This window comes from Heteronotia binoei, chromosome 4, assembly GCF_032191835.1.
Source record: "Heteronotia binoei isolate CCM8104 ecotype False Entrance Well chromosome 4, APGP_CSIRO_Hbin_v1, whole genome shotgun sequence".
Classification (NCBI taxonomy): domain Eukaryota; kingdom Metazoa; phylum Chordata; class Lepidosauria; order Squamata; family Gekkonidae; genus Heteronotia; species Heteronotia binoei.
The window spans coordinates 81,646,497-81,658,844 of record NC_083226.1 but is presented as its reverse complement, the minus strand read 5'-3'; the positions used below and the strand labels follow the sequence as shown (position 1 = coordinate 81,658,844).

Below are 12,348 nucleotides of genomic sequence, written 5' to 3'. Positions count from 1 at the left end.
TGCAACACTTTCTCCCTGTAAAACACACAGAGACACTGAAAAAACTTTTAGTAACCCCCCCAACATAGCTTCCCCCCCAAAGCACCGCTTTTGCACATGAACAAATGCCCAGCATTAGGGATGCCAACCTCCAGGTGGAGATCTCCTAGAATTACAACATGTCTGTTTTTGAAAAGCTCACCCATTGCAAACACAAACCAGTGCAAAATAGCAACCATTTTACACACACAACAGTCTCTCACAACAAATACCTATGGGGATGGCAAACCAAGGATCTAGGATTCAGGGAAAACTCTATGGTTTTACTGAGCCCCAGAGAGTTGTATCAACATGCAACCTGATGTTAAAGGGACATATTACTGGTATAAGGTTAGCTGTGTGAACTCTGTTCAGTTTAAATCTATCATTTTATCCATTGGGAATGTCTCTTTTCCAAACTATGTCTGTTTAGAATAGTTGCTTCTCCACAATTCTCTAAATAATGTCTGCGTTGCAAAGCAGGCTTTCCCCAAACAATATGAAGCAGGGCTACCCCAAAAACATTGACCGTCCTCTCTTTTTCCCCATAGGAAACATCTGGTATTCATTGGATCATGTAGTCAGTTGCACCCATCAGGGCAATTGCCTTGGTCCTCATAGGAAACATCTGGTATTCATTTTGTGTGTGCGTGTGTGTGTGTGGCAGTTGTCACTTTGGTATGCGACTTGATGATTATAAGGTACTCCTTGATACTGCTGTTATCACATTTGAAGTGGTAGCAAATTTTTGAGCTGCACACTTTTGCCTCTTCGGCATCTGGACACAGAAGCCCAGGCGAGACGCCTTGGTGGTGTGAATCTGCCAAGCTGTCCTAAGCCACTTCTGCCTTTTTTTCTTTAACAAACTACCCAAAGCACATGAGCATATGACCACTAAAAATGTATGGAAAAAAAGAAAAACCACACGAAGGTTGTGCTACAACTGTCTGACAGTGCCAAGGCACCCTGTGAGCGGGATAAGGGCGCCTTGCGCTGGAGTGTGTGGAAAGTTTGGGATGGTTCTTTCTGAACTGGCCTGATTTGGGACACCTCCCATCCACCTCAAACTGCCCATCTGTTATCAGCCAATATATGAATTTCAGTTTTCTTTGTTGTTTCTTTTCCTTACCTGTTGCCCCTCTCCTTTATATTAATTCACTTTCCAAGTTTCAGATCTATACATGCGACAGTATGGTGTGAGTTCTGAGATGGTAGAAAGGACTGTGCCACTTCAGACTGTGGTTGATTGGGCATTGTAGTTTTGAATGCTCCCCTACCATGCTGTTTACAGTTAGTGCTGAGGGAAAGGCAGTCTATGCATGTTTATAAGTAACTAGGAATAAGATCCATTGTGGAGAAAATTACCATGGATTCTAGAAAGAGGCTCTGAGTGAGTGCCCTCCCCCTTGGTGTCTTCCCCCCAACCCCCTCCCCCACTATCTCTCCCTCTCAACTACCCCATTACTCACTCAACCCTGGGCATTCACTCGAGTGCCACTTTTGCTGTCTTTCCATCCACCTTACAGCTGAAACAGATGCTGGCTTCTCCTCTCCACAAATGTGTGTTTGTGTCCTCATGTCTGTGGTGGATCAAAGCCCTGAAATAGGCCCAGAATAGAGATAAGGAAGAATAATTAGGGGGAGTGTGGGAAGGATAATAACAGACAGATGCTGAACTCAGCATTCCTGTTTCTTGCAGTGCATTGTTGCCTCAATTTCTTGTCATATTCAGCCTTGCAGCATTTAGCATTAGCATGAGCTTGCGGCATGATTTTTTTTTTTTTTTTGGCCTGGCATGGGTGTGTTATGGAATACCACAGAGTATGCACCTCTCAAGGCAGCTGTTTTCTGTAAGGGAATTGATCTGATAGGATGTTTTTGAGGACATTAATTCATAGGGTCACCATGAATAGGAAGTGACTTGACAGCATTTATCACTCTCACACACATACAATTACAGATTAAAATTCTCAAAATGTGCTGAACAAGGGAATACAAGAATGGCTGAAAGTGTTAAGGGTTATTAGTGCTCCCATATCTCTATTGTAATTTCTTCTTTTTCCTCCTATTTGTCATCCTAGTGGTTACTACTGACCATTTCCCTTTCTCCATTCCCAGATCATTTAAATTTATTTGAACTATGATGGTGCATTATAGGGTATGAATGGCAAAGTCTAACGTTAATGTTTATGAGTAAATAGATTCACAGATCAGATATCATACAGAACTTCCTTTTTACTTTGCACACCAAACACAGTATTTTCCAATGGAATTAATTAGCCTCTTCAACTAATCCAAGTCATTAAGAGACACAAATAAAAGGTTTATTGTTAGGCACTTTTTATAGTGGAGGAGCAAACTACAATCTACTCTAGCTGGAGACTGCCTAACAGAAGAAAATATACACCTCACTTGGTGCACTACTGCAGAAGTTTGCTGGAGGGTGCTATGACAGAGTTGTTGTTGTTTACTGTGCTATGACAACACTAAGAGGGTTCTACGAAGCCCTGAAGGCAATATATGGCCCATCATATCAGGCTCAGAGTCCCTTGCGTAGTGCAGACAGCCAAGTGCTCCTCACAGACAAGGCATCCATACTGAACCGGTGGTCGGAGTATTTTCAGGTTCTCTTCAGTGCCAACCGCGTAGTTCAAGATTCAACAATCCACCTCACCCCACTTCAACCAGTGAAAACAGAGTTGGATGAGATCCCCACCCTAGAAGAGACTCTTAAAGCCATCAAGCAACTGAAAAGTGGCAAGGCAGCGGGAGTTGATGGAATCCCACCAGAGATCTGGAAGCATGGGGGCACAGTACTACACAGCACACTTCACAAAGTATTTGTCACCTGCTGGGAACAAGGCAAACTACCACAGGACTTTCGCGATGCAATCATCATCACTCTACACAAGAACAAAGAGGAAAAGTCAGACTGCTCCAACTACCGGGGGATAACCCTGATCTCCATCGCAGGCAAAATCCTTGCCAGAATACTCCTGAACAGACTGGTGCCCACCATTGCAGAAGAACTCCTCCCAGAGAGCCAGTGTGGCTTCAGAGCTAACAGGAGCACCACCGACATGGTATTTGTTCTCAGGCAGCTCCAAGAGAAACGCAGGGAACAGAACAAGGGTCTATATGTGACTTTTGTCAACCTTACCAAAGCTTTCGATACCGTTAGCAGGAAAGGCCTGTGGCAAAGCTTGGAACGTTTAGGATGTCCCCCAAGGTTCCTCAGCATGATCATCCAGCTACATGAAGACCAGCGAGGCCAAGTCGGACACTGCAACGACCTCTCGGAGCCCTTCCCAATAGGCACAGGTGTAAAGCAAGGCTGCGTTCTCGCGCCAACTCTCTTTACGATCTTCTTTAGCATGATGCTTCAAAGAGCCGCAGTAGATCTAGATGATGATGATGGTGTCTACATCCGCTATTGCACTGATGGCAGCCTGTTCAACCTGAGGCAACTAAAGGCTCATTCCAAGACAATGGAAAAACTTATCCGAGAGCTACTGTTTGCTGATGATGCTGCACTCGTCTCCCACTCGGTATCAGCTCTGCAGCATATGACGTCATGCTTTGCAGAGGCTGCCAAGCTATTCGGCCTATAAGTTAGTCTGAAGAAGACAGAAGTTCTCCACCAGCCTGCACCCCAGGAAGATTATCACCCTCCCTGCATCACTGTGGGTGAATCAGTTCTGAAGACAGTCCAGCAGTTCAGCTACCTGGGGTGCATCATCTCCTCAGATGCCAAGATCGACAAGGAGATTGACCACAGGCTGGCAAAGGCAAACCGTGCATTTGGCCGACTGCACAAAAGAGTGTGGAGCAACAAGCATCTGAAAAAAGGCACAAAGATCAATGTTTACAAAGCGGTTGTGATGACAACCCTCATCAATGGCTCTGAATCATGGGTTTTATACCGTCATCATCTGCGACTCCTTGAGCGCTTTCATCAGCGCTGCCTTCGCACCATCCTCAACATCCACTGGAGTGACTTTGTGACCAACACTGAAGTCCTCAAGAGGGCGGAGGTTACAAGCATCGAGGCACTGCTGTTGAAGACGCAGCTGCGTTGGGCAGGGCATATTTCTAGGATGGAAAACCACTGCCTTCCCAAGATTGCTCTGTATGGCAAACTTTCCACCGGCCATCGAAATAGAGGGGCACCAAAGAAAAGGTACAAGGACTCCTTGAAGAAATCCCTTGGCACCTGTCGCATCAACCATCACCAGTGGTCTGACCTAGCCTCAGATCGCAAAGCATGGAGGCACACCATCCACCAGGCTGTTTCTTCCTTTGAGAACACACGCATAGCTGGTCTTGAGGACAAAAGGAGATTGAGGAAGAATCGCACTGCTACAGCACCAACCCCAAATCAGACTTTTCCCTGCAGCCACTGTGGCCGGATCTGCCTGTCCCGCATTGGTCTTGTCAGCCACCAGCGAGCCTGCACCAGACGTGGACTACTGCACCCTTCTTAAATCTTCGTTCGCGAAGTCAAGCTGAGAGAGAGAGAGAGTGAGACAACACTATGGCAAATGGTTAGACAATATTATAGCCACCACCAGAGCAGGGATCAAGTGTTAGAAGGCACTAAGAGAGATCTGTGGAATACTGCACATGCAGTCCCAGACTGGGGCATCCCCAGGACTGTTTTGGCTTGGGGAAATGGTGCTGGCAGAGACAAACGCCCTTCCTATTTTTGCACCATGAACTGGATTTGACTTGAGCCACTATGATGGTTTACAGATAAGTTCCCAGAGAGGCTGCTGTGTGCCTGCAATAAAAGCCAATTGTGGGAACTTGGACCCAATTCATTTTAAAACATCATGTCTAATTTAGCTCCAAATTTTACGTAGCTTGTTATCTAGTTAGGCGATGTTAGATTCATAAAACTTTTCTACATGGGTACTTGGCAATCCTTAAGTGTTTATTTCAGTGGCTCTTGCCCAGAACATCTTAGAAGACTGCTCTGTGGGAACACCTGCAAAGCTAGCTATGTATAAGAACTTTAGGGTGAAGAGATTTGATTGAACATAATAACCTCTAAAAGGAAATGCAAACAGTGTTTGCAAGAACCAGCCGCAATAATTCTTATCATGATTTTTTCTTTTAATTTTCTTTTAACCTAAATCCCTAAGATATTACTGTCTTGAAAAAAAGGCTCTTTGAATTAAAATTAAATCCTTCTTTAAAGAGGGATAAGAGCCCTGTGGCGCAGAGTGTTAAAGCTGCAGTACTGCAGTCCTAAGCTCTGCTCACGGTCGATCTCCGGCAGAAGCTGGGTTTTCAGGTAGTCGGCTCAAGGGTGACTCAGCCTTCCATCCTTCCGAGGTTGGTAAAATAAGTACCCATCTTGCTGGGGGAAAAGTGTAGATGACTGGGGAAGGCAATGGCAAACCACCCCATAAAAAGTCTGCCATGAAAACATTGTGAAAGCAACATCACACCAGAGTTGGAAATGACTGGTGCTTGCACAGGGGACCTTTCCTTTCCTTTCCTTAAAGAGGGATGCAATATTGTAAACCCTTCTAGCTTCACTGAACATAGCTCTTGATGAAAGGGAGGATTCATCACTGATCCTCCTTTCCTTGCTGATCACAGCCAGAGAGATGACTCATCACCCATGTAGCCATTTCCAACCTATCGGTTGATTTATAAACAGTGATGTTTTACATAATTTTCCTTCTTTTACTAAACAGCCAGTGCCGGCAGAGTATAATCAGGGCAATGTTATCTTGCATTTTTGTGTGCCATCATTCAGTCTTATTTCAGGTAAAACTAGAGCATGTATTGATTCTCAATTTATTTTTTGCAAATATAGATGGAGAAAGAATGCTTGTCCTGTTTAGCAATTGAGCTGGAAAAGGATTTAACCTCCCATACTATTGATTCAAATCTGTGTGCTTATGTGCCATTGATTGTGAACTGCTGCTAAATCCTATTTACTGAAACACTGTGGTTTCTTTGTATAAAATCCCTAAGACATGCATACTAATAATTCTCCAATAATGATTTCATGTCCTTTATACATTTCAAGCATGCACAAAAAAACCCTGAAAGAACAAAAGAATGTTTAATCTATTCTTAATGTAGATTTTTCTTTTAAAATTAATTTTGGAAATAAATTGTTGGTTGGAAGTTTGATAGTTCAGCAGAACCTAAAACTGTATATGGTATAAAATAGGAGTCGATTGCACCTTTAAGACCAACTTAGTTTTATCCAGAACGTAAGCTTTCGTGTTCATGCACACTTCTTCAGACGAGGAATGAGGTATAGTTTGGCATTACTCAAGCTAAAACTGCACTGGAAGGTGTCAGTTACTGTAGTTGTAAATACCAACTAGTAGGCTCCTTGCCATTTATCAACCCTGTCTTCAAAGTAAGGTTAGAACAAGGGAGCACAGAAGGAGTCAGGGGACATGGTAAATTACACCATGGTGATCTGATGAAATATTGATCAAATAAAAAGTGAATTTTCAGTACTGATGCACATAATAGATCCAAGATGGGCACTATGGGGACATGAACAGGGAAGCACAAGGTCAATTCAGATGTTTACCAGTATTTTGTTTTAGTTACAGTTGGCAGCATTCCTTGTTTAAGTGAGTGATCCTGAAGCATGATGTTTTTCTTTGACAGATAATTGTGATGATCAACTGGTGACTGCCTTGCCTCAGTCATCATTCAGCAGTTCATCAGAGCTGTCCAGCAGTCACAGCCCAGGATTTGCAAGGCTTAATCGAAGAGATGGCAAGTCTTCCCTCTGTTTTTAATCTGAATTTCTGTATATTTGCTGAAAAACATTTCATTATGCCAGAGATATTAGAATAAATGAAGTCTTCTGCAGAATGTTAATTCAGAAATATGTGAATATTTTATTCTCTTTTTGTGCTTGAAGGAAATACCAATACAAATTGCTATGGCCAGATTCCTGTTATCCAGTTAGACAATTTTGTTATACACAGTGAGACTGAGAATATTGATTTACAAATATGTATTTTCAGATACAAAGGGTCAGTAGCCCAGTTTGATTGAGATGATCAGATTATATGAAAGCTCTGGGGGTACATGTGTCTAACTTATTTTGGGCTGAAAAGCATGCACACTATCCTCCATTTAATCCAAGGGGTTAATGTCAGTAGACATGGGTTTTGCCTTCCAATATTATCATCACAACAACCATCACAATATGCCAGCTAATGTGATCTTGAGTCAGTCACAAATCACAGAACTTTTCCTCTTAAGAGCAATTTCTATCAGAGCTCTCTCAGCTCCAAGTACCTTACAGGGTGACTGTTGTGGAGAGAGGAAGGGAAAAGAGATTGTAAGCCGCTCTGAGACTCCTTTGGGTAGTGAAGGGTGGGATATAAATCCAATCTCTTCTCTTCTTCTGTTAAATTGAACTTCATAGTTGATTTGGATTTTAATCCAGGTTTGAACACATTGCAAACCACTCTAACCATGATGGCTTTCCTTCTTGTCACTTTGGGTAGCATAGTCTGGGAGTATGCATTTGAAAAACTATTGTCTTAATTCCATATAATTTTAAAAAGGGCAAGACTATAATTGTCATTAAATGGTCTATTTATTGCATTGGAAGAGCAATTAAGGGAAATTTCCATTTTCATTAGTGTCAGATTGTGTATCTACCCATTATTTTAATGAGCTGAGGCATTAGATGTTTTCTGGAGCACCTGCTCCTTCACCAAATGGCACAAAAATTACAGTTAAGCAAGGTCTACTAAAGATCTTCCAAGTTTTAATTGAATTTGACAAAGATATATGATTTTATAACCCACAGAAGTAGGTACCCCAGCCATTTTTTTTGCATTGTTTCCAGTGGGTATTAATGACAGGAAAATAGGTTCTGCATTGCTCCCAATGGGTATAAATGGCAGGGAAATGAGTTTTCCAGATAAACTGGTTTTTTTTCACAGCAAATAGTACCAAAATTTCATCAAACCTAATCCTGCCTACGACACACCCAAGTGAATTGGAGAAAGGGGTCCAGTGTTACAGCCCACAGAATAAGGTGTCCCCAGAATTTTTTCTCTCTTTATGAGGAAAGTGATTTCTGGAGCAGCTATTTTTAACTAAATGCCACAACTATTTTTAACTAAAGACTAGGGTTGCCAGGTCCAACTCAGGAAATACTTGCAGACTTTGAAGATGGAGCCTGGAGACATTCCCATTCCCTAAATAAATAAACAAACAACAAACAAATAAATAAATAAATATACAGCATCATAGTTCCCCTGAATGCAGTCTTAATTTCCTAATTCTATTTTTTTTCTTCAAAGGGTTCCCCAGCAGCTTTGCTTCTGCTATTTATCTGTTTGTTTGTTTATTTATTACTGGGATTTCTATCCTGCCCATCCTGCTAAGGCAAGTTCAGTGCAGGTTACAAATATAAATACATAATATAATGTATCATTAAATCATAACATTCCTTAATTAAACATTGTACATTATTAAAACAACATTATTAAAACAAGATGGCAGTATTTCTGTTTGTTTGTTTACTTATTTATTTTATTGGATTTATATCCCGCCCTCCCCACTTAAGGGTGGCTAACATCAATAAAACATTTACAATACTGAACTTTAACCATTAAAACATTAAACAATATAAACAATTAAAACATATTTAAACAGTTTAGTGCTGGTGTTAATTCCAGTATCTTCAGCCCTCTTGAGTATCCTCATATACTACTATCAGTTGAAGGCGAGTTGAAACAAAGTTGTCTTACAGGCCTTGCAGAACTGGACAAGGTTCTGCAAGGCTCTTATGTCTTTCGGAAGTTTGTTCCACCAATAGGGGGCCACTATAGAGAAGGCTTTCTCACGGGTGGTCTTCAATCTTGCCTCCCTTGGCCCAGGAATCAATGACAGATTCTGTGTCCCAGATAAAAGTACCCTCTGGGGAACATATGGGGAGAGACGATCCCTAAGGTAGACAGGTCCTTGGCCATATAGGACTTTAAAGGTAATAACTAGCACCTTGTAGCGAATCCAGTACACTATCGGCAGCCAGTGCAGCTCTTGCAGCCCAGGCTGTATGTGCTCCTGCATGGAGAGCCCCAATAATGGCCTAGCCACTGCATTCTGCACCAGCTGTAGTCTCCGGATTTGAGACAAGGGCAGCCCCATATAGAGGGTATTACAGTAGTCCAATCCCGAGGTGACCGTAACATGGATCACAGTTGCCAGGTCGCTACGGTCAAGGAAAGAGACCAACTACCTTGCCTGCCTAAGATGGAAAAAGGTGTATTTGGCAGTGGCTGCTATCTGGGCCTCCATTGTCAATGAAGGCTCCAGCAGCACCCCTAAGCTTCTGACCTTGGGCGCCATTGCAAGTGCACACCATCAAAAACTGGTAGGGGGTTCCCCTTCCCAGGTCGCCATGGCTCAGGCAAAGGACCTCTGTCTTTGTCAGATTCAGATTCAGTTGACTCAATTTAAGCCACCCTGCCACGGCCTTCAACGCCAGATCTAGATTTTCTGGGGCACAGGCAGACTGACCATCCATCAGTAGATAGAGCTGGGTGTCATCAGCATACTGATGGCAACCCAACCCATACCTTCTGGCAATCTGTTCCCCGATCACCACCCTTTGTTCCTGACCATGGAGAAAAGAGGAGAGCCATTGTAAGGTCAACTCCTGAATCCCTGTGTCTGCAAGGCAGTGGATCAGCAACTGATGGCCGTGTTGAACGCAGCCAACAGGCCCAACAAACCACCTCGATCCAGATGCCTCTGGAGATCATCCACCAGGGTGACCAGTACTGTCTCCACCCTATGACCTGGGTGAAAAACAGACTGATGGGGGCTCAGGATGGAAGTGTCCTCCAGAAAACTCTGTAATTGTAGCGCTACCGCCTTTTCAATAATTTTGCCTAAAAAGGGCAAATTCGAGACCAACCAGTAGTGTGCCAATTTGGCCAGATCTAGTCTTGGTTTTTTCAGGAGAGGGCAGACCACTGCCTCTTTGAGGGGCCCTGGGTAGAGCCTTTCAGAGAGAGATCTATTTACAATATCCCATATAGGACATCGTAGCTCCATTGTAGCTCCAATTTATTTAGTAAATTTATATTCTGCTCTTTCCCATGATGGGCTCAGGGCAGATTACAAATACAATAAAATGGTTAAAACCCAACAATAAAACAATAATCCACACAGTTTTAAGAAGTTGTTTGGAATAAATGAAAGTATAAGCCCCTTGTCAGGCTATGTTAGCATTTCGAAGCATGACTTTATCAAGGGACACACACAAACAAGCACACACAAAGTGGCCAAAATAAACAATAAATCTTGTCCCAAACAGAGTTTGGAAGCCCACACTTTTGTAATCTCACTGGGGCAGTGGTATAAATAGCTTTACTCGCTGAAGTTGCTGAATGTAATAATTTGCTTTATTTCAAACAACTTCTTCAGACTAACACAGAAAAGCAAAAGTAAGAAAGCAGTCTGGGGTGGAGTTGTCCTTCATCCCATAATGAAGTTCAAGTTAACTCTTTACTATCTATTTTATTATACATAAAACTTATGAAACCAATGCAAAAACAAAACAAAACAGAAGGCCTGTGCTCTCTTCTTCTCTCACACACTTCACATACTCACTGGGAAGAGCCACATGGCTCTGCCTGCTTGCCCCACACTGCAACTTTCACCCCGCTGAGATTTAAAGGCACACACACATTCCCAGACAGTTTGCAAACTTCTTCTAAAATTTCCTGCCCAGATTTAAAGGCAGATGATGACTAGGGTAGGTGTAATGTACTGAGTTGCGAGACGGGTTGAAGGCAACATCCTTTATTCAGTAGTCCATTACAAGAGAGGGAACATGCGGGCCGGGTCCCGCTTATATACATTACCCGGAACTGCTCCCCAGTCTGACCAGTCCAATCCTGGTCAGTCAAACTTCCCACCACAGATCTTGATGGGCGGGGCATCTGGCGAGCTACATCCGGGGACCCGCGGGGTTGCCTCTGTAGCGATCGCCGTGCGGTACATCAGCTTATGTTTCAAGACATAACACTCCTCCCCCCCTAGTTCAGGACACATAGTCTTGCAAGTAAGCAGGGGCCTTGCATTCCCTGGTCTAGCTCCTTGGGGATATTTGTGGAGTAGGAGTGGTCACCGGGGCTGCCGGGGCCGTGGCTCCTGCAGCAGACGGGGAGGCGGTTTCCCTGCTAGGGAGTACCGCCGGCCTATGGTTGTCTGCGCCCTGCTGCTCTGCTGGTGTCCCTACTCTTGGGGTTTCGTCCCCGCTGTGGAGTGGCCCTTCTGCCCACTCGGTCGGAGTTGTTGGCAGAGGCGGGGTAGCTCTCCACGGCGGGGCAGCTGCTGGTTCCTCCTCTTTCCGTATTGCAGCCGGCTCTTCCGGCAAGGTGCATCGGCACATCTGATCTATATGCCACCGCAGAATTTGACCCCCTCCGTTGAGATGTTGTAGTGGCGTTGTAGTGACCCCGTCACACACAGCACCCGACCTGCTACCCACTCGGAGCTGCTGGCATAGTTCCTGGCGTATACCAGATCCCCCGGAAAGAACCCCCTAGCCGCTTCCCTGATTTTGGGAGAGCTGCGGAGATCGGTGGCCCAGTCAGGATGCAACCGGTCCAGCCTAGTGATCAGCTTCCTCCCCATTAACAACTCTGCTGGGCTCACCCCTGTGACTAGGTTGGGGGTGATTCTATTGTCAAATAGGAAGGCGGCCAGGCGGTGGTCCCAGTCGCCCTGTACTATGCGTCCCAGGGCCTCTTTAGTGGTGCGTACCATCCACTCTGCTTGGCGGCCGGATGGAAGGGGGCGGACCCTATGTGTTTTATTAGGTATCTCTGCAAGAACTCCCAGAATTCCCGGGAGGTGAATGCGCTTCCATTATCCGAGACGATGGTGTCAGGAATCCTATGTCTGCAAAGGACCCTGCTCAATGCTCGGACCGCCGCTGCCGTTGAGGTGGAGGCTACCGGGATAACTTCCAACCACTTGGTGTAAGCATCCACCAGAATGAAGAATGTTTGGCCCTGAAAAGGCCCCGCGAAGTCAATATGTAACGGCCTCCTATTGGCTTCCCAGCAGTGGACCGGGGCACTGGTTGGTTCGGGCCGGGACTCCTGGCAGGCTTGGCAACTTCGAACCCACCCCTCGATCTCTTCGTCCATTTCCGGCCACCATACATAACTATGCGCTAGGGCCTTCATCCGTACAATCCTGGGATGCATCTCGTGTATGGCCTCCAGCACTTGCTTCTGCAATGGGGGGGGGGGATTATCACCCTGCTTCCCCAGAGAAGACACCCCTTGTGTAAGGAGAGTTCTT

General features: G+C 44.5%; 1 protein-coding gene across 1 annotated transcript in view; it reads left to right on the top strand.

Moving 5' to 3' along the window:
• The window catches only part of CNTNAP4 (contactin associated protein family member 4), a 456,846-nt gene that overhangs the window by 121,960 nt on the left and 322,538 nt on the right, over positions 1-12,348 (top strand). The window contains exon 2 of the mRNA XM_060235480.1: positions 6,664-6,774. Within this exon, the coding sequence (XP_060091463.1) occupies positions 6,664-6,774 (111 nt within the window). The remainder of the gene's footprint in view (positions 1-6,663; positions 6,775-12,348) is intronic.